The sequence below is a fragment of the Podarcis vaucheri genome (genome assembly GCF_965113315.1).
Source record: "Podarcis vaucheri genome assembly, chromosome: 4".
NCBI lineage: Eukaryota > Metazoa > Chordata > Lepidosauria > Squamata > Lacertidae > Podarcis > Podarcis vaucheri.
In genome coordinates, this window is record NC_138762.1 from 56,888,600 (window position 1) to 56,911,562 (window position 22,963).

At 40.8% G+C, this 22,963-nt stretch overlaps 1 protein-coding gene across 7 annotated transcripts in view; it reads right to left on the reverse strand.

The window, feature by feature from the left end:
• Window positions 1-2,783: 2,783 nt before the first annotated feature.
• The window catches only part of ERG (ETS transcription factor ERG), a 111,813-nt gene continuing 91,633 nt past the window's right edge, over window positions 2,784-22,963 (reverse strand). For 5 of the 7 annotated variants that reach the window (XM_082220629.1, XM_082220628.1, XM_082220631.1 and 2 more), the window contains 8 exons: window positions 17,353-17,504; window positions 13,045-13,248; window positions 12,180-12,260; window positions 8,991-9,062; window positions 6,830-6,898; window positions 6,142-6,198; window positions 5,586-5,633; window positions 2,784-4,695 (listed from right to left, as the gene is read on the reverse strand). In XM_082220629.1, coding sequence (XP_082076755.1) covers window positions 4,175-4,695; window positions 5,586-5,633; window positions 6,142-6,198; window positions 6,830-6,898; window positions 8,991-9,062; window positions 12,180-12,260; window positions 13,045-13,248; window positions 17,353-17,504 — 1,204 coding nt within the window. In that variant the 3' untranslated portion in view covers window positions 2,784-4,174. The remainder of the gene's footprint in view (window positions 4,696-5,585; window positions 5,634-6,141; window positions 6,199-6,829; window positions 6,899-8,990; window positions 9,063-12,179; window positions 12,261-13,044; window positions 13,249-17,352; window positions 17,505-22,963) is intronic. The other 2 variants (XM_082220630.1, XM_082220632.1) reach the window with 2 other exon arrangements.

Consider the following 22,963-nt stretch of genomic DNA (forward strand, 5'->3'; position numbering starts at 1 on the left):
ATTTTCCCCCAGGCACGGGGCTGGGGCGGGGGGAAGCCCGAGCTTCCCCCGACCCCCGACCCCAGCCCCCAGAATAGGCTGCTATCCGCAAGCCTAGGGAGCCTGGCGGGACCTGCCCCATAGGACGCACTCACATTTCCCCTTCATTTTTGGAGGGGGAAAAGTGCGTCCTATAGGGCGAAAAATGCGGTAGTTCACACTTTCTGAAACAATATGCAAACTCAAACACTGCTATGCTTCAAAATCCACACTTCACCAAATTTTGTGATTTGGTTCTTCAACCAAGAAATCTGTAAAGAAATGTCCATATTTGGGGGGGTGCATAAAAATGAGTAGATTAGTGAAAGAAAGTACCGGTAAGTCATAAAATGTATTACATCAAGGAACTTTGCAAAATATACAAAGCAGGCAACATTGCCTATACAAATGCTGATACTAGGAGAAACTTGCACTTAACGGCTGACAAATTTTCACTAGGATCTTAAAAAGAAATACAATTCGCAGACTAATGCAGTTATGTGGAGAACTTAAGTCCCCCCCCATCCCCCTTCATTTTGACAGCTCGGGGGAGAATTGGGAGTCGCAGGTGGGTGGCGTACCGTTGTCCAGCACCCCCAATGGCCCTCCCGGGCAGCTGTTTCAGCAGTGATACCGTAAGGTCGCGAATATAAGCAACACTTTAACTTTTCACAATCGGAATTTGGGGGGGAAATGGGGAAAAAATATTTGGGGCAATACAGTGCTCTAGCCTAAGTATTTTCATGAAGACATTTTAATGTTCCTCCTCTTCCTTGCTCTCATCACTGCTTGCACACGTGGAGGGGGCTGGTGAAAATACAGCAACAGTAAGAAGTAGCAGCAGCAGCAATGCTTGCCAGGGGATGGTTCCTAGGGCTCAGTAGTGGATCCCAGTATGGCCATGACAATGCTGACTCCTGATAACAGCCCTGACCCCAAATTTAATTTGATTGGAGATTCACCCTCAAACATGATCAGCTTCAAAACGATAGTAGCAAAGTTATGAGATGCAGCTTCAAAATAAATGAGACAGGCACAGTGTAGGTCAAGTAGCAATGAAAATATGTTCTGAGGGTGATAGTAGCCAAAGGTTTATTAACATCCTAAAACAAATGATGCTGCAGACAGTTTATGCGAGTCCTCCCTTTTCTTCCCCTTCATCAGCCTCAAAGCTTTTCCTCAACTCTCTTACCTTTACCCTGCAGTCCCTGTTTCTTTGTTCAGCGTGATGCATCTTCCAGCTGCCCATTCTACAAGGTCTGACAGAAGATGTCTAATGGTACGTGTTATAGGAATTCTAAGATGATGGTGATCTTGAGCTACAGGGGAGGCAATTTTCAAATGTCTATATATGAGCAAAGGGATGCGGGTGGCACTGTGGGTAAAATCTCAGTGCCTAGGACTTGCTGATCGTAAGGTCGGTGGTTCGAATCCCAACGGCGGGGTGAGCTCCCGTCGTTTGGTCCCAGCTCCTGCCCACCTAGCAGTTCGAAAGCACCCCTAAGTGCAAGTAGATAAATAGGTACCGCTTTATAGCGGGAAGGTAAACAGCGTTTCCGTGTGCTGCACTGGTGCTGGCTCGCCAGAGCAGATTCGTCACGCTGGCCACGTGACCCGGAAGTGTCTTCGGACGGCGCCGGCACCCGGCCTCTTGAGTGAGATGAGCACGCAACCCTAGAGTCGGTCACGACTGGCCCGTATGGGCAGGGGTACCTTTACATTTATATATGAGCATGCACACCAATGTTTAGGGTTCCTCTTCACCCTCCCTGCTTGGGGTGAGCGGGGGACCCTGTTCCAACAGTTTAATAAAGATCATGCTTACTAGCTGCTTTGCTTCTCAATATTCTCTGGTTGGCCCCTGTTATTTTCTCCTACCGATAGAGAACCTACAAAAGGACTCTATATGGGCTCTTAGAAACTCCATACAACACATGGCTGTGGCAGCTTGCATGCTTGGCAGAGGGAAGAACCCGTTGCAAGGCTAGAGCCATGGCAGCAGAATGAAATGGAACTCTGCCCATGAATATGGCCAGGAGCAGAGGCATAAAGTTCTTTTATAGGACTCCAAAAGGGAACAATATAACAAAGCAGTCTGAAGGAGGGAGACACAAGAGGATCTTTAGAGCTCCACTTCCAAAAACGAATGTGCTGGTATATATCTCTTTTCCACAAGCCAATTACCGTATATACTCGAGTATAAGCCGACCCAAATATAAGCCGAGACACCTAATTTTAGCACAAAAACCTGTCTTGGCTATAAGCCCGTTCGCCACACCACTAACCTGGTGGTGGCAGCAGCGGAGGAGGAAGAACAAGCGGCCTGAAAGGACTGCTTTCGGGCTGCTTGTTCCTCCTCTGCCGCCTCTGCCACTCGCAAGATCAGGCATAGGAGCCGCGGTTGGGATAGGCCCAGCGCAGCACATCATCTCTCTCAACCGCGGCTCCTGTGCCTGCCCTTGCAAGAGGCGGGCGGCGGCGGCGGAGGGACGAGCGGCCCGAAAGGAGCCAATTTTTGTAAGGTCATGGATTTAAGATGCACTTTAACTTTTCACAGTCAGAATTTGGGGGGGGGGGGGAATTGAGGCTTATATTCAGGCCAATACGGTAATGTGCCCCCTTTTCCTTATCCTTTAGTATGTGCATGTATTTAGCTTTTCCAAGACTGCCCACATTTATAACACTTTTGAAGATAATAAAAAAGGAAATTGCATTTTGAACAAAACACAGCTAGCCCCAAAGTCACAAAAATGCAGACTACAGTGTCAATCTGAATTGCCATGCTAGGCCAAGCTTATTTTATTACATACATTCTGCTTTCTAAGTACTAGTTAAGTTCATAATGTAAACATGAAGCATACAGAGTTAAAATTCAAGGCCACAATATTTCTGATTGTCCCTTTCTGTGTCTTTGGTTGGCCGAGATCAACTCGTAGTGTATAAATGCATAAGTTATATAATTATTATATAAAAAGAAAAAAAATAACGTTGACTTGTATATTTCATTCTGACAAACGCACAGCGTTCGCGACTCGGAAAAGAAAAACTGGCGCTGCCTAACAAAAATATCTATATGATTTCAGACTTTGGCAACTGGGGATTGTCTCTTACCTTCAACCAGTAGAAAACAAATTCCCTTTAGAAGAATGAGGTCCTAAGCGTCACTTTTAAATATCAGACAATTCCAGTTTTACATTTTTATAAAGAGATGCATACTCTGATACTACAACTTTCCCCTTCTTAGACTTAATAAAAAAATCAAGTCTTTTCTTTGATAATACTGGAAATGGCATAATAGTCAACAGAATATTTCTCAAGTCCAAACAAGTAATTCTTCATAGTTCAAACACTGTCCAGTTTTCAGTTTCCCCTATATCTACAGGAAATGTCTTCTCCTTCACTCTTATGACTCTTTCCTTCTCTTACCCCTTTCCACTTCATGTATCCGACCCAGGGGCTCTTGTGCAGGTCCAGTTCATTTTAGTAGAACTTGCACTAGAGGACTTCCTGGTGTGTTGTGCCCTTTTGTCTACAATCACACACTTGCCCTTCAGCACATTCTCAGTCCCAATATTTGGCTCAGAGCTCTTTAACACTGTCAAGGAATCGTAAAGCTTGCATTGTCTTCACAGTTTTGAAATAGCTGATCCCTCCCTCTTAATAATGGAATGTATTTAAGTTCATCCCAGCTGAAACTGCTGCACTGAGAAACAAATATTTATGACACTGTTCTGTAGGTTTGTTTTTGTTTTGTTTTTTTAAAAAATGCAGATAGTATCCTAGTCTGTAACAGAATTATCCTTATATTGCTGTAGTAGAATCCCAATATGCATTAGCATATCAATCGTGACGTTAAAGCTTATAAACTTTTCCTGAAACCCATTTTATAGTTTGTCATTACATACTTTTCTACCTAGAACAGTATTTCATTGTTTGATGTGTAAGTTCAATGTCAACATACAATTTACATAATAGCATCTTTAAATTTCTTTAATACTCTCCTGTAATCCTTTTTTTTTAAAAAAAGCATTTGTATATGGCATTTTTCGGTCCCAGTCAACCTTGTCATGTCTTTTAGGCACTTTTTGCTCATATCCTCCAATAAAATTCATTGTATTCCTTGGAGAAATGTCCTCTTATCATTTTGTTTCTTCCTTTAGTAGTAAGTGCCAAGGTGAGAAGGCATGTGGGTGGCCGGGAGCCTAGTGTTAGGATAGATACTTCCAGCTGGTGAATTCCAGTATGGAGTGGGTCCGGCAAAAAAGTTGGAGGAAGTGACAGGCAAAGCTGGAGCATGGGGAGCAACGAAGTTCATTTTCTGGGGATGTGCATGGTAGGAGCTCATGTAGGGCAGGTCTGATGGATATTTGTACATGGATGATTCTGGAGGATGTGGCTGCAGAGCTTGAGCAATCCCATGGAAGTCAAACTTGTAGGCGTAACGCTTACCATGGACTTTAGTCATTATATTTTTGTCGTAGTAGTAACGGAGAGCACGGCTGAGCTTGTCATAGTTCATGTTGGGTTTGCTCTTCCTCTCCCCCCAGCGTCGGGCTACTTCATCAGGGTCAGTCATCTTGAACTCTCCATTTGTGCCCTCCCAGGTGATACAATTGGAATTGGAGCTATCTGACAGAAGCTCCAGCAAGAACTGCCATAGCTGTATCTGCCCACTTCCTGTGGGCAGGAGGAAAAATAGGAAAAATGAAATGAGTAATGGATGGAAAACATTTAGCTTTGTATTTTCAGCTGTGCCAGATTCTGGTGAGAAAGTATTTGAAGGACTGCTTATCTACCAAAATCAAACTGGAACATTTAATCAGGTTCTGTAGGCCATGTTATAATATACTGTTTTCTTTACTTATGAAGACCAGAGAAATCTGAACAAATTTTGCACAGTAAGATTAACACAGCCAATCACTGGATTTAATAGTATAATAATAATAATAATAATAATAATAATAATAATAATAATGGCAATAGTGTTAGGGTTGGTTAGCATCTCTTACCAGTGCAAGATACAATTAGGTTTGGTTGTTGTCATTAGCCTTTAATGATCTAAGGCACCAAGTTACTGCTTATATGAGTCTACTTCTTTTTCTCAAGCAGTAGCCAACATGTTATGTTGCAAACCTCTTTCAATCAGTGACATGGGTGGGTTAGTTGTGGTGATGACCTTCTTAGATGCCTCTATTTCTCTATTTGCTCCTGTTAGCTTCTAGTCAGTTATTTAAGTTCACTCATGATTTTGACAATGCCAACTTCATCTATCAGTAACAATATGTTATGTTTCTACGATGATGTAATATGTTGTGAGGATCTAATGGTGTTTATAAAGGAAAGAAAGAAGAATACAATATCTGTTTTAGGAATATAGAGTCTGTAGCCTTCCAGATGTTGCTTGCCTATACCTCCCATCATCCTTTGCAATTGACTGATGGGAGTTGGAGTCCATACATCCCTGATGTATTTCTACCACGCTGGTGTTAAGTGTGCAATAAATTTCCATGGGCTTTGCTATATGAATTTTCTAGATAAACATCCTAATGCAGTACTATTTTTCCTACCTGGATTTGCAAGACGGCTGCTGGTTGGGCCAAGAATTTGGTAGGGATCTAGAGAAAGGTTAAAAAGAGAGAGACATAAACCAAAATGCTGCAAAGATATTAAGAAAGCTTTTTCAAATATAGGTTATACAGTAATGTGTATAATCAGAATCTGGTTAAACAGCTTTGGCATATTTTGCAAAAATAAGGGATTTTATATCAATTAAAAGAAATAAATGCTACACAGATCTTTATTTTAAACTATATTACAATGCAAAACTAATCTTGAATTATGTTGACTGCCTGTGATTGATAGAGCTGCACCTGGCAGAACAATCTTATCTAAAGAAACTTGGTGTAACTTATAAGAAAGCTCAAGTTACCCCTATTCTAAACTATGTTCGGATGGAACTTGGAGGAGTTTGCCCTATACCGTGTGCTAGGTCATGTGACTGAGCTGAAAGTGGTTTGGAATAGGTATAAGTCTCTTTTTGCCCTGTCCCATCCCTCCCCACCCCCCCAAAATGGCCCCTTTAGGGGATTTATACCAATGGGGAATAGCTGCAGGTAGACATACCTAACTGAGGGCGCTGGTCTTCTGTTTTGGGCACTGTTGAAGATGATGCTTGAGCTGCTAGGGGGGAAAAACACAACTGAATACCCAGATCAAGGCAATGAGTGGCCTTTGTCTGTAGAGCCTGAGTCCCTATCAAGAAAGCTGAAATCCCAATGTTTTGTAATTGCATTCCCTATTGACTTCCCCACCCCTCCAACTATCCAACTTGTCCCCGCTTTTGCCCTACTCAGCATTTCAGATGCGCTCTCTCTCGCTCTCTCGCTCTCTCTCTCTCACACACACCCCTCACATAATATGATACAAAACAACTATGAAGTTTTCTGAAGTCATAGTATACTAAAATGAAACAGCTGCAAAGTCATGGAAGGTACGGACCAGGATCAGATGAAGATCAAACAAACAGTAAATACCCAGGTATAGTATATGAAATCGCATCCCTGTTCACAGTTAAATATTATACTCTGGATCCTAAAGAAAAGATCCTCATAATTGCTATGGATATTTAATTCTCTAATCAGGCCAAAGTCCAAACAGCAACAAAGGAACTATGATTTGAACCTGTTTATATAAGGTCTTCAATAAGCTGGTTTGCACCTGAAATTTAATTGTCAGAATCAAATTCTTCTGAAGCAGCTATGGCATTTCCAGGTAATGTTATCTGTTATGAAAGAAAAAGAAGATACTTTACCTTTTGACTGGGGAGCAGGATGACTGTGACTTGTCCAGGCTGACCTCCTGGCCTGTTCATAAGGTATATCTGTGTAAAAAAGAAATTATCTCAAATATATGTGAGCTAGAAATAACTATCAAAGGTCAAATTTCTCCATGTATGATTGTTTCTGAAATAAGTAATTTTCCTGATGACACACTATTCAACATGGTTGATATCTGCACTGCAGGAAATCTAAAATCAAAATCACTCCTGCAGTGATCTGTCTAATCGCCACTCTGCAAAATCATTTCATATGCGGAACCAGTGGCCCTCCAGATGTTGCTGGATTCCAATTCTAATTTCCAGAAGTCCCAGCTGGCATGGGTATCAATATTTAGGGAGCTGCGGGCTCTGTATCTATGTCCCAGGGGTGCCACCTTGAATGAAATACTGGGGGGGGGGAGGCAGGTAAGGCGTCCCCCACATAATCACACATGGTGCATGCACACCATTTGAATGGCAATGCCCATCGCCTTTTATTGGGGGGGGGGGGCAAAGCCCTCTCAGCCCCTAGCAGTTGGCTCCTATGCTATTCTTAAGAAGCTTCAAAATTCTTTATGTGCACACACATCTTGCTCACAGTTATGAATTAAAAACATGCAAATTGCCACCAGATAGACAACTATGAATCTTTTCTTCCTTTCCTACATTATAAACATGTATAGATTTGCATGGTATAATTTCTTGCAGCAACTAAATACATTCTTCTTCTTCTTTGGCGATCACTCATAGCCGAGTAAGATTGTTTTCCACGAACACGGTCTTAACAATGAGTCCGTAAGTGACTGTGGAGGCCAATTCTGGATCTACACGTCCTTCCACAGTGGGGACATAGGGTTTCGGGCAGGAGCTGATCAAGATGAAGGTTTGCCAAGCGTGCCTTCCTCTTAGCACGTTTCTCCTTTTCGCCCTGAATTTGAGCGTCTTCAAAGTCCATGACACCTTTGGTAAAGAAAATCCAATTGGAGCGCTCACAGACCAGTGTTTCCCAATTGCCAGTGTTTACACTACATTTTAAAATATTTGCTTTGAGAGAGTCTTTAAACCTCTTTTGTTGACCACCAGCATTATGTTTTCCATTTCTAAGTTCAGAATAGAGTAGTTGCTTTGGAAGACGATAATCAGGCATCCACACAACATGACCAGTCCAATGAAGTTGATATTGAAGAATCACTGCTTCAACACTGGTGATTTTTGCTTCTTTCACTACTCTGGTATTAGTTCACCTGTCTTAGAGAGCCAGTGTGGTGTAGTGGTTAAGAGCGGTAGTCTCGTAATCTGGTGAACCGGGTTTGCGTCTCTGTTCCTTCACATGCAGCTGCTGGGTGACAGAAGTCACACTTCTTTGAAGTCTCTCAGCCCCACTCACCTCACAGAGTGTTTGTTGTAGGGGAGGAAGGGAAAGGAGATTGTTAGCTGCTTTGAGATTCCTTCGGATAGTGATAAAGTGGGATATCAAATCCAAAGTCTTCTTCCCAAGCGATATGTAAAATTTTTCTGAGACACCATTGATGGAATCTTTCAAGGAGTTGGAGATGGTGTTTATAAGTGGTCCATGTTTCACAAGCATACAGTAAGGTTGGTAGTATAATAGTATAATAGTACTTGCTAGATTGGAGATGGATCCCCTCCCCCAGCACTTGCACAAAAGTTTACAAACAGTGCTAAAACACGTTCTCCTTCTATTCCTGTCTAGCGTTTTCGTGGCCTTGGGCTATCCAACACCTGTGGCTATTTTAACCCAAACCTTAAAATAAAACCTCCTGCATGATTGGGAACCAGTCCCTGATTGGGCCAGACATTCTACTCATGTGAGTAAGCACCTCCTGCAGAACCTCCCTGTTTAATAAAAACTGACCATGGGTGGCCAACATGCATGGAGACACCAGGGGTGGGGTTTGTTTGTGCATCTCTGCCTCCTGTCTACAGAGAACAGCATTTGCATGCTCAATCAGATGCCCAAACACTTATAATTGAGGAATCTTCTATACAATTATATATGTCTTATATCTAGTACTAGTTTTCTGTGTACGAGGAAAGAGCAGGATAGGAAGAACAGCCAGCCAGACTGTAGCACTTTGAAAAGAGAGAAAGACAGACAGACAGACAGAGAAAATAGGATGGTGTATTTGCATACCTGGCCTGGTGGTAATTCTTTGTGCAGTTTCAGGGTAAACGGAAGTGTTCGGGAAGATAAAAGCTGCACCCCCTAGATACAAGAAGAAAATGGAAATAAGTATAACTTTGCATTTCAATATGTTTTGGAACAAAACTTACGACTATATGTGCATTGGAGTTGGACTATGATAAAGCATCTGATCTATCAGGTATTCAGCTGAAATCAGGACAGTACATTGAAAGAAAAATATTCATATTTTCCAATTAGAAGGCAGTGTAGTAACATTTCAACTGATTTAATTAGAAGCTTTTTTGTTTTGTTTTGTTTTTTATTCAGTCTTTGTGGAAGTCAGTGTTAGGTTTATCAGGCATATCAATTATTTTCCCCACCCTGCATATCCCTAGTTATTGCATGAAGTACTGTAATTCACTATGAGCTGGTTATTGTCAGGGAAAATGAGGAAGCCTGGTAAGCCATATATAGCCACAGAACCATCACTTAATACATACAACTGCTGTACCCAAGGTAAACTTTTTTCAAGGTAAAATGGACTTGGATAAATTAATATTCTAACAACAAGAAAGTAGAGTTGGAAGGAACATACAAGCTCCTTACTATTCCTTTTACATGTAGAATGTACAGTGTAGTGGTTTCAGTTTTGGACTAGGACCACGGAGACCCAGATTCAAATAAAAAAGGAGGAGTGGGAAAGAATCACATATAGTACTCATAACTTTTTGGAGGAAAAGTGAGCTATAAACTGAATAAATAAAATGAACAAAGAGGGATAGTGGAAAATCCATATGTGTGTGTGTGTGTGTGTGTGTGTGTGTGTGTGTATGTTCTCATAGCCCACCCTTCGTCAAATGGTCCCATGGGCAGGTTACAAATATATCACAATTAAAATAAGTACAGTGTGCAATTATAATTATAAAAACCACAAAACAACAAATTTAATAACAAAACAGAAGTACAGAACAGCAGTGCACAACAGTGCTTGCTTCCCATAGTACTTTAAAAATCAGGGGTATGTGTAGCTGAGTGTTTAAAAAAGATACAGTGAGGCGAATGGCACATCATGTCTGTTCTAAGATGACATTTGTGTACAGCAAAAGAGGGGGGTTGTGATATCAATTTATTTAAAATTGTATCAAGCATATTAATTAGTGCCTAGATGTGGGACCATCGGGAAACCCTACGTACATTGCCTTGAGTTCCATTCTGGAAGATAGGGAAGATATAGATGTAACAACAACAATATCACAGTGAAAAACCCCTGTTAGTTTCTAACATTGTCGAGAGAGAAGAATAAACTTTCTATTCCTTATAGAGTTGTTATTTCTGGTCACTATAAGTCATCAAAACCCCCAGGCATGATAATGAGATATCCCAAACTTTTATTTAATCAGATTAAAGATACAGAAATTCCATACATCTACATTGTCTTCTGATGCACAATTTCAAGAGCTTGATTTTAGTTTCCTTACCTATAACCCACATACGAACCAAATTTACTTCTAGAAACAGAGAAGCAATGGGAAGTTTCTTTCCCTCCAAGTTATAACCTGATCTGCTGAGCTACAAAGTAGATCCTGGCCAAATTGTGGCCTGGTACCTAACTCAAACCACAAAATTAGCACAAGATGCCTCTATATGAGGCATAGAAGTGATAAGAGAACAGAAGGTGAAGGACTAATACTTATTCCTTCCATGCTTCTTGGTCTTCTGCAAGAGTGGGGAGATTGGCTGCTTCCCTGGTGCTTGTTCCCTGTCCTTACATCGGTATGAACATGGTTTGGGAACAGAGTGGTGCCATAGCTCATTAAAGGGCCATAGCTCAATGGCAGAGTATCTGCTTTGAATGCAGTAGGTCTCAGGTTCAATCCAGGCAGGCTTGGGAAATACTTAGTATATGAAACCCTGGGAAGCTGCTGCTCCCATCAGCGTATACAGCACTGAGCTGGGTGGACCATTGGTCTGACTCTCTATAAGGCAGCTTCCTGTGTAGCATGATTCCCTGTACTTTCCTTCCATTAAATCCTTTGGGATATAGGCAATTGAGGAGTTCAGTGTTTCTTGCAAGATAAATTTATTTTAACATCTATATCTTGCACCTTCAGCAGTGATGCTATCAGGGAGGCCATCAATCAGCTACAAAAAGATGATTTATCATTAAAAAAACCAATAAAAACAGCATCAATGCAACAAAAATGAATCAGTAAATAACAAATGAGGGAGCCAAAACCTCCAAAAATTAACAGTGGCACAAATGCCTGAAAATACATAGAAGGCCTGGGAGAATTAAAAAACAACAACTTTCACATGGCTCTGAAATGATGGCAGTGCAGCTGCAAGGTGGGCGTCCTAAGTAAGGGCATTCTGTACATGGTGTGCCATGTTCAAGAGAGCACTCTTTCGGATGGCCAGCACACATTTGCTCCTGCTACAGCAAACCCATAGACTTGCATCAGTCGATCAAAGACACTGAATGCAGATCCCTACATTTAAATTACGCTCTACTTGGATACAGGCCATGCTTTCAAAAGTGCTTGAGAGGTACACCATGGCTGTTTGTTCAGATGACCTGTTTCACTCTTCTCTCATTAAGATATTCAGTTGCATAATAGATTTATACAGATCTCCCGTACACAGAAAATTTGAAGATTAGGGAGCAGACTAGGCTAGTGCTCTCTAATCTCTAACATGCTACTTTTATATGGGGGCTTTTTCCAAGCAAGGGAGAACAAACATCCAATCTCCCACTGGAAATGGCACAGCTGAGCTACACGTGTCTGCTCTTCTTCTTTTCTATGTTTCACTCTTGGGATGAGAAGCAATAGTGAGAGTATTATCTGAGTGCTTGCATGTCTGTGTTCATGCACATAAAAAAGGGTGTAGGTACATGAATATTCTCTTTCTCAGAGGCCATATTTCCTTCTAAGAGAACTCATGAAGAGCTTCATCCAAATCAATTACTGTATCTGAGCCTAAATGGTTTATCTGTGTATGGCGTGTGTGTGTGTGTGTGTGTGTGTGTGTGTGTGTGAGCAAGAGAGAGAGAAAGCAATTCCCACCAGTACTAGGAAGCATATTACACTCTTAAACCCTGCCTCTCTTTCTTAATTTACAGTTAGCATGCATTTGTCACATAGATAACCTTAACTTTAAAAAAATGGCCTATAGGGAGGGGAGTCGTGACAGCATTACCTGTATTTCTAGCATGCATTAACCGTGGAGAGTTTTGTAAGGCCTTATCAACATCATCTGAAGTCAAATGTGGAAGAGGAGCTACAAAACAAAAAGCAACACCAAAATTTTAAAAATATATATTCAGAATTATCTTAATAACCATTTTCTTTTATCCTGATAGGATTGTTTATTGGTCAGTCTAGCATCAATTCATTCTGCTCTTTGTGGGAGTGGGTTTATAATAATCCTGGAAGCAGGGCTTTAATTAAGAATATTGTAGAAAATACTGACAACTAGAAAGCCTGTGAAAAACAATGTCATATTGGTGTTGCACTGCCTGATTTTTAAAAACAGAAATTGTTCTTCAACATTTTATTATTCAGTTATGCAACATTGTCTATACCACAGATAACAAATTTGCTTTCTCCTCCTCTCATCTTTGAATGCTGCTTATAAGTTTAATTTTATCTATATTCAGGGGACTCTTTTGTTCACCCTAACATCATACAAGCCCTATTTCTGCGAGAGTATTATAAACTGCTCCTTTGTGCACACACATTTAAAATCATGCCTGGAATTTCTTTTCAAATTATTATGTATATAATCTCATTTAGAATGATCATTTCAGTAATGGAAAAAGGGAAATGCATGTGACCAGAAAAAACATTACAATTTTTTTATATAGATTATGTTTGAACTGATTTTTTGTTTTCTTGTAATATCTAAAATGGTTAAAATTTCCCTGATTTGAAGTCTGCTTAAAGAACTCTGTGAGCATAGCAATTGAAAGAGAAATCTGAAATAAGCATTACAGTAGAAATTGCAGTGGACAAAACTTTTTTTTTTGGGGGGGGGGAGCCATCAACAAAGAAAAGGTTCTTACTCTCTCTGAGGTAGTGTAAGTGTGAGAGAAGAATGTCTGCATTATAGCTTGGTGTTAGCCTCTGGAAGTCATCTTTGGTCATCTTACACAATTCCTTCCCATCAATATTCTGAAACAGCACAATGTCCACATCTGGCAGGCCATATTCTTTGACTGCCCATTCCAACCACTGGCGTACGTGGTCTGTGCTCCATAATGTGGGATCTGTTTTGAAAAGCAGAAAGTTTCATTGTGTTAATGTTATGGAGAATGAGTTCTGCTACAAAATTGACTGAGCTTCTCCCCCATAGCAAATGCACTACTGAACAATGGGTAACATCCAATGCAATTGTTCCATTAGCACAAGGGTTTATGATTTCACCCCTCCCCTCCCCATGCACATTCTGTTACCCTTCCCAAATCTGATGTGGATGATTGGGGGGGGGAAACCCAGAGGAGATTTAGGGGGTACCTGGGGAGAGGAAAGGGGGGTAAAATTTTGTGTATAAGCATAAATCTTTGCTCCATCGGAATGCATTACTTAGTGCTACACTGAATACAAGCCAGTATTAATCATTCTGGCACAGTGTGTTCGTCCCAGGAATCTGTTTATTCCATCAAAAGGAACCAAAACTTAGGCAAAAATTGGATGTGTGCCATCTATCCCCATTGAACTCAATGGAAACTCTTTTACTGAATTCAGTTGGATGTAAATTGCACCTAATGCCTGAGGCAGAGTGGTTGGCACACTTTCAAAAACATGCCTGAGCATTCATTTTTCTCGTCATGTATCTTGAATAGTGCTCATTGTGAGAAGACATTATGCTAAAGTGGAACTAACTACCCTTTCCACTGTAGCCCTTTGTACTCTTTAGTCAAGGTACGCCATTTATTTATTATTTATTTATAAATTGCATTTATTTATTGTTAAGCCACTTTCCATATTGATTGCAAGGCAGATTACAACCTTAAAAGAGAATCAATAAGCAAAACCAGCAAGCTAACATTTTAATAAACACAAATTAAAATGCAACCATAAAGTTAGTTTCCAGAACAGTTCTCAATAGTCAGGAATCAGGAAATCACAAAGATCTAGATGAACAAATATATTCAGGAGGCCCTGAAAAGTGGCTGAAAATGTGACCTGTGGTTCAATAGTAAAAAATAAATTTTAAAAATGGCAGAAAACATCACCCACAGGTCATGACCTCAAAAAGTAGCTATCATATTGACCCATAGGTTTTGAAGTTTTGCCAAGTCTCCAAAAAAAGTTTGAAAGAAGCCATACTGTCCTGTATTAGAAGCATAGAAGCACTCCAACAATGATGTCTAAGAACCAACGGAACCTTTGTCTAGGAGGAATCTGCCGTTCAGGTCAGACAGGGAAGCATCAAATATGTAGGGCCATTTCCAAGTCATTGGAATAGTCACTCCTCTCAATTTTGAGGAACCAGGTGTGCACAGCTCTTTTCCTGTCCACACACCCTACAGTAAATGGAATTCAGGGTTCAGTTGCTGGTGGTCCTCCTGCAGAAAGCAAATTGTCAGGATGCTCCCTCTTTTGCACACTTTCTACCCTTGATCTCTTGACTACTGATCCCAAGCCATTAACAGGTCTTCCATCATAATTCTTAGAACTGCAATTCAGACTGATTCCCCCCCCCCCGATTCCCCCCACAATTTGATCCAAAATGACTTCAGTTTTTGCCTCCACTAGTTCCAAAGCAGATGCTCAATCCTCCACTGCTGCATTCCTTCTTTTAAAGATATATTCACCAGTTTCCCTGCTTATCTAATGGGCTTGTCAGGTTCCCACACTTTGTTGGTCTTATCAGTTTCGTCTGACAGCTCAAAAAGGCTGTCATCCATTTCCTGCTGAATAGCAAGCCTGGCAAACTTGGTATTAAGCATAGCCTATCATCTTCTGACCTTTGCAAGCAACACCCCCTCGCCCCAGTGTCAACCATTGCTCAATGAGCAGCCCCAACTACACCCCTGCTCTTTAAAGAAGAATGCAAGAAGGTAAAGAAGGTAAAGAAGGTAAACTGCTTGATTCCAGTGCATGGAAGCCACCTACTCCTAGAACATCCAGCTTGTTAGGATTCAGCTTCAACTCATTAGCCCTCATCCAGCCCACCACCCTGTCCAAGCATGGCCACACCTGATTGAGCGATACAGAGAAACAGAGCTGTGTGTCATCAGACTTGTGATGATACCACACCCCAAATCCTCTACTGACTGCTCCCAATGGCTTCATGCAGATATTGAGCAGCACTGGGGACAGAATGGATCCTCTCCTGTACCCCTCAGCTTAACAGCCAGAGAATGAGGTATAGTCACCCAATGCCCTCCACTGAAACCAATTCTGCAGGCACGAGTGCAACCACAGTAATTCAGTGTCACTCTCTTCTAATTCATGGAAGTGGTCCAGCAAGACATATGAACACCAGGCCCTGCACAGTGACCCAGCTTAGCTGTGAACTATTAATCTTGCTCCCCCACCCCTTGTTTCTTTTTTCTTTGCCACATCATCCTGCAATCTGTAATGGCTGTGTATAAATGAAAAACATCTGGCAGTCAGATAGCAGGACTTTGCTCAAATATTTCTTGTGCAGCTCAGCAAACAGCTGTTTATGCCTACAGACCTCTTGCTCCCTGAACAACATTTACATCAATTTCCAAATGTATTTAAGACAGATGTGGATAGAAGAAAGCTATTTATGATCACTCACGGTTCAGAGACTGGGAAATGTATCAATGGCCCATTTTTGGACCAGATTGCTTGAGAAGTGCTGCTGCTTTGTGGCTTGTTTCAGAACATTTTTATCATCCACTGAATCAGTTTGTTAGCAAAGCATTATCTGAGTATGTGTAGAAGATTATGCAACAAGTGTGTAGCTTGACAAATAACTGACAGTATTTCAACTTGTCGTTTTAGCCACATCTAATTTTCCTATAGATTCATGTCACTATATAACTCTGGGAAAGTTAAGCAATGCAGCAGAAGTAGAATATATATTCCTTTTAGAGTAGCATGAGTAAAGGTCAATCTTCTTTTCATTAAAGATTAGCCCCATATACCAATGTAAACCACAAGTGATAAGGGAATATTATGATTAGTTTTTGACTCTCCAAAATGTGCATAAAACAGAGGAATCAACAACCCCATTTGATGTTCAAGGTTTACCAGCAGTGATAATCAGCTGGAATAGCTACTTTTATGCCAGAAATTCAACAAAAATTCAACAGAGCACTAGTTCCTCCATCCATATCTAACACACTAGCCATCCTAGATTATCATTTACTTGTACATCTTTTGCCAGCAGGTATATGTGTGTGTACTAATTACTGCTTTAGATCTAGGGGCTCTACCACAAAAGATACAATTGACCACAGTATAGCTAATAATTTATATTGTACTTATCAAAATTTTAATTGCCTGTTTATGAAAATGCAAAATTGCTGTTATGGAGGCTTGAATTCAGTTGATATATATCTGGACTTGATGGGGTGTTGATATCCTTAAGAGCTCCAGGGAATAACTTCAGTTCATTCCAACTGGCAGTTCATAGTTCATGTCTCTTTCCTTCTGCCATAAGGCTTATGTGGTCTGCCTATTCTCACAAAATCCTAAGACGACTAGAAATGCTTAGTTGTGGGCTGGATCACACACACAATCCATAACTTGATTAGTGTACTCTTTATAGGGATGTCAGAAGGCAGCGATTTCCCTTCCAAACTGTATTCATCACAATCAGTGCTGTTTCCATTCTGCTGCAGTTCAGTTTCTGCCAAATATTATGCTATTTGCTTCACTGTCCACTATTTAATGCAAGTTACATACATTACCTATTTACATTATTTTTGTGACTCACATTGATTTCAGTGTAAATGAAGCATCAAAACAATGTAAAAAAGTAATTACTATAATTACACATTACTTACAGACTTTGAAACACACCTATGTGAATGAATACCAATCATATTGGCTTGAGTGATTTCCATTCTAGACTGCAGGATGAACAAGCAAACTGCATGAATTTCTGCTTCCTTTTCCGTTTTCACTAGAATTCTCTGACATCTCTCCAACAGCTTCTCCCTTCCCATCTTGGTACAACCACGCCCCTACAACCAATGAAATGGCCAGGAAGCTAGCGCTGCAGTGCCACCTCACCGGGCAAGCTGCAACTGATATATTCCTAAGTATGTACACCAGGCTCCTGCTGAAATCAGTGTGGAACTAAGGTGTTTAAGCTGAATGGCCAACTGTGTTTAATGACTGGGCAGGCCCAGTTTAAAAAGGTTATTTAAAAACATTTGTCTTCTCACCTGCTGGAACAATAACTCTCCGTTCATTGGTGGTCATGTTTGGTGGTGGGATGTGCTTTTCTTCCATATAGCTTCCATAGTTCATGCCAACGTTTTCTGTGTTGCTGGACATCTTTCCTCCTTTTGCCACACTGCAGTTGTCAGGGGAATTCCTAAGGAAACAATTTAAGATTTCCTGAATAATACTTTTCAGTAAGCAGGTTCACAAGTGAAAGAGGATTTTTGCTATATGCTGATCTGAAATGCTCATCTATCTGTCAAGCAATGCTGTTCCAGGAGTCTACTTTAGATACTAAAATACCTTCCGCTGGTGGAGGCTGGAAGTGTAAAAACTTGAGGATCTGACTCCATATTACTTTATTTTTGGAAATGGAAATGGAGTTTGGATTTGCAGGCATATGATTTAGGCCTAATGGACACTCACTGTTGCATCTCTTGAACGTCTAAAAATATGCATTCTGTCTTTCTCCACTGGTGCACAAATCAGTAAATCACAAAAAAATTGCAAATCAGCATAAATACATTATAAAAACAGGCATAAAAATAGCATGCTGTTAGGAGACAAATTGGCCTAAACTTCAGGCTAGAGTTAACACACTCAGCTCTTCTCAAAGTCTTGGTATATTTGGTACCTGAAAGTGATGTACTATGGCAGACCTTTTTGAGGAAGAATTTTCAGTTATGCACCACTCCTACCAATACAGAGATATGCATACACTGAGTGCTTTGAACCAAGCCTTCAAAAAGATGGGAGTAATGGTAAAGTGTATATATCATTTGGGTTTTTCACAGTAAAAAAGAAAGCAGATTACATTAATTCTAGAGCAAACTGCAACCATGGAAGCTGCCATATGTCGAAACAGAATTAAATGTGACAACATTCCATTTAAAAAAAATCAGACACGCAGTACTTTTATTTAAAATCACTGTTACCCACCCACCTTCTCAAGAAAAAGGGTAAGGGTTAAATAACAATACTGATAATGTTGATGAGACCCAAATGGACAGTGCAGTCTGGTTACTGTGTTTTTGTAAATAAAAATGATTTTGAATAATTTAAAAGAGAAGCATTGCTAGTAATATGCTTTAGATCGTTGTACAAATTTAGATTATTTCTTTCCTCTGGAAAAACAACAACAATGGAATGTAAAAGATATAAACTTCTTCCTGCAACAATGAAGTATATATCATCAGTTTCAGTCTGTCCTATTGTCATGGGCAATCGTGCATTAAAAGTACAATAAACACTTGAGTGGTAGCAATCAGTATTTGGCACACTTCTTGGGAGTTGCTAGGGTGGGTCTCTGAACTGAATATAAACACAGAAAAGACTAAATTAGCATTTCTCCCTGGAATCCAGAAGCATGTGCTCAAGAATTTTACCTTTATAATCAACTGAGGATAATGGCAAGTTAGTAGAGGTCCCAGCCCCAGAGACTGCAAAGTGAACCCCACATGTGCAGTGGGAGATCTGAACCCCTGCTCCCAACATCCAAAAAAAATAAGCACCTGTGCTGTGTTCTCTGAAACTCATGAGAACTTAGTTCAGCTGTAGTGAGAGAGAAAACTGTGGGGAAAGATGGACAAAATGGATATACCTCATTTCACATGCAGCCAAATCACTTATTTTTACTTTACCAGTCTCATGAGAGCCAATTCACACTTTATTTTGTGTTTTCTTTTATTGGCCTGATTTCCCTGAAATAGACACAGAAGAAGTTGAGGAAAGCATGGCTCTCCACATTCATGCTCATTGTAAGGAAACCTAGCCATTTAAATGTGGATGTGCCCTGTACCATTGCCAACTTGAGTATGTGGATTTTGTTATTTGAAGTCTGGTATTACGTTTTTTCTAGAAAAAAGTGTGAATCAACTAATTGTAGAGGGTTTGCATATCTGAAGTTTGATGCATGCTGTAAGTGCTGAGCTAAACAAGGGTAGGCACAACTGGAACCCAACATATAGGTAGCCGGTAGCTTACAAATATCAGGAAGGAAGCTGCCTACAAGGTAAAGGCTTGTTTAAGGAAAATCTGTTTGATTTCTGAATAGCCAAGGGACAGATGATAATAACAGAAAAGCAGTCTACAGGGAAGTGTGCCTGGCAAAGAGCGAAGCCTAGCTGTAATTCATTCACAACCCTGGACCCAAACTATAGGCCAACATGTTTTAGAATCCGTTCTTCCTTGTATGCTGGTTTCTGATCAAAAATGGTACCAGTGCCTTGCCCAACTTGACACATCAAAATGCTACAGACAAGTAGCAATAACTTCAGATAAATGAGAGATGGGTGTTTATCAAGATGCACATATAGTACATTGTACTCTAGGTTTTTGACACCATAATAAAGTTACGTGAAGGCCGTCCACTCATCCCCCTTCCCTCTTTCCTTGATTCCTTTGCACATTCCAGCTGCTTTGTGCCTTAAGGCCATCATAGCAAATTAAGGCAGTCAGCATCTGGCTCACTGGAGGCCAGGCAAGCTATAAATATTACCAGCGCTGCTCTTTGCTTTTGCATGGAGGGAAACAGCTGGTTTAAGTTTTACTACACATGATCCTTTCTCCATTAGAGCAGACACTTCAATATTTCTTGTGTATGAGGTTAGAGTGAAGAAAGGGCTGAGGGAGTGGGAGCTCTAACTTGGCAGTTACAAAATGATGTTCCTTATATACTTAATTTACAATTATATTGGTGCTGGGAGAATTCTGAAATCTGATATGCTGGTACCAATACCAAAACCACAATAGCTTCCCAGTTGGCCTACAAGTTTCTAAATCCATTTTTTCTTGTTTTCCTTTTATTATTTCATAGAAATTCTATTATAATGGCAATGGATTACATTTCCCAAGTTGTATTTCATTTCGAGAACTTGTAAGCACATTGTGCTTGTGGTTCCATAAAATAAAGAGTGAGCTGGAAGCCACAGCCCTCCTATGCTTGCTTCTGAGAGTAGGAAATCTCACGTTGTTTGAAGCTGCCAAAACAAGAGCATGCTGCCCATAAGCAGAAGAGTGTGTGTGTGTGTGTTTGTGTGTGTGTGTGTGTGTGTGTGTACCACATAAGAGTCAGTGTGGTGTAGTGGTAAAAGCTGGGGTAGCCAATGCAATGCCCTCCAGATGCTAGATTATAACTCCCATCATCCCTCACTATTGTTATGCTACCGTGGATTGATGGAAGTTGGAGTTCAAAACAACCGGAAGGTACCTCTTTGGCTACACCTGCATCAGTGTCCAGGTTTAAATCTCTACTCACACACAAAGCTCATAGGGTGCCTTTAGGTTAATCACTATCTCCCAGTCTAGCCTACCACGCAGGATGGGTATGATAATAAAATGGGGGTGGGGGTCCCACATAGAAATCATTTGAGAAAAAGCAGGATATAAATAGAATCAACCAACCAACACAATTCCACACTTTCTGTGCTAAGCTGAACGAAAATATCAGCTAAACTAGGTTATCCTTGGAGATGTACTTGCTTACATGAAGAATGACCACGAGTTGAGAACAAATCACATTTCCTCGAGGCAATTCCAACATTAGTAGGTCTATTAAATGCCTGAACCAACAGCTTTCCTTGGGGGCCCCTCCAACACCTGAATTTCTAGCTTATGCTTGCCCACTGAGACCAAAAGGCTGCATGAATAAAACTAGCACAGTTCCTCCATGATTAGACACCTGGCATCAAACCAAGGTTCTGAATGTCTGGAGAATTTGTTACTTGAAATAAGAACTCACAGATATTTGAAGACTGTGCTACACCAGAGCTTCACATTTTTCTAGCTTTAAGGACCTACCAAGACGTTTTGCTGCCCGTAAGATGCATCATACCCCTGAACATGCACGGAATTTGCTTTAATGAAATATTTTTTCCCCATATCTACATAATCTACCTTACTAAACTGCCAATGCCATGAGGCCAAATATGTCCACCATTCCCAAACACCAAGAACTGAGGTTAGAGCTGATTTTATTTTATTTGAATTCACAATATGGTCTATGGGTTTTTGATGCTTTGCCCTCTTCTGAGGAATTACTCTTGCAACCTGTTGGGAAGGCTCAGGAGGGATCACCAGGGGAAAGGAGCTGCCCCTGCTGGCACTAAGTGTCTATCACATAAAGTGGTTGCCTCACTGTACCTAATGGTACATAGAGCTGGATTTATCAGTTTAGAGTCCCATGGACTGCAAGAAGATCAAACCTATCCATTCTTAAGGAAATCAGCCCTGGGTGCTCACTGGAAGGACAGATCCTGAAGCTGAGGCTCCAATACTTTGGCCACCTCATGAGAAGAGAAGACTCCCTGGAAAAGACCCTGATGTTGGGAAAGATGGAGGGCACAAGGAGAAGGGGACGACAGAGGACGAGATGGTTGGATAGTGTTCTCAAAGCTACCAGCATGAGTTTGACCAAACTGCGGGAGGCAGTGGAAGACAGGAGTGTCTGGCGTGTTCTGGTCCATGGGGTCATGAAGAGTCGGACACAACTAAATGACTAGACAACAACAATACATTCCATATCAGCTTCATTTGTAAAGTGCACATTTTAAAATATCATGGGAATTTGAGGGCCACTCAAAATGAAATCAGCCTGTATTACTGATGAACTTTTGGTAACCTAGAACATGATGCATTTATGGCCAAAATCTCATGGCAGCAGAATCAAAAGATTCCAACATACAGCCCAGATAATGACCTGGAAATATACCAATGCAATTAGTCTGTTTCAGACATGAGAGCCAATGCACACAAGTAATTTTACAAGGATTAAAGCTGCATTTGGATAACTCTAATATGCGGAAATTGACCAAAGCATTTTTCTTTTTTAAAGTTTGTAAATGCATGCTTCTGCCCCAAAGCAAAAAGATAGCAATATAATTTTGAATGGTGTTTGGTCTACAGCTCCTTTAGCCCACTATGGGAACAACATTAAATATGGGGCTTGTCCACACTTTTGCTTGTCCCTTGTCTACAAAGCATGGGTTCAGTGGGTTTCCTGCTTGTGTTGTGCTTTCTAGGCATGGGTTCAAGTCATTTCCCATTTCTCCCACTGCTTTCCCTGGGTAGACAACCCACGCTTTACCACTGAATTGGAGCAAACGACAATCTGCTGAAAAACTGATTGATGTTTGCTTTAATTCAGCGGTAAAGAGTGGGCTTTCCCCGGGGTGGGGGTGGGGGGACAGTGAGGCAAGCAGAAGTGTGGTCTCACACTTGGTCTCACAACCTCATTTTGAAAGTGCTCTGCTGATGCAAACCTTCTTCAAAGCAAGTCATTTTGAAAAACAGGCTGCATAGGAGGTTAGCCACAAATGGGCTCATAATACAAAAACACAAAATTTGGAGCTAATTAAGAAAAAGCTAAAGAGAAGTTGCACTCTTGTTCAATATACTGAATATTAAGCCTACTGATATTTGTTTTCCCTCAATCCACTTGCCATTCTGCAAGCAGCACTAGGATGTTACAATAATTTGAGCTGCATAAAGGCACTTTTCTATGAAGCACTTTGGGAATATTATTTATTCCACCTTCCATCTGCCTCCTTTAGTAGAGAACCCACATTTAAATAAGCATTGGATCTCCTAGTTTTGGTGTTGTTTGCCTGTCTATCT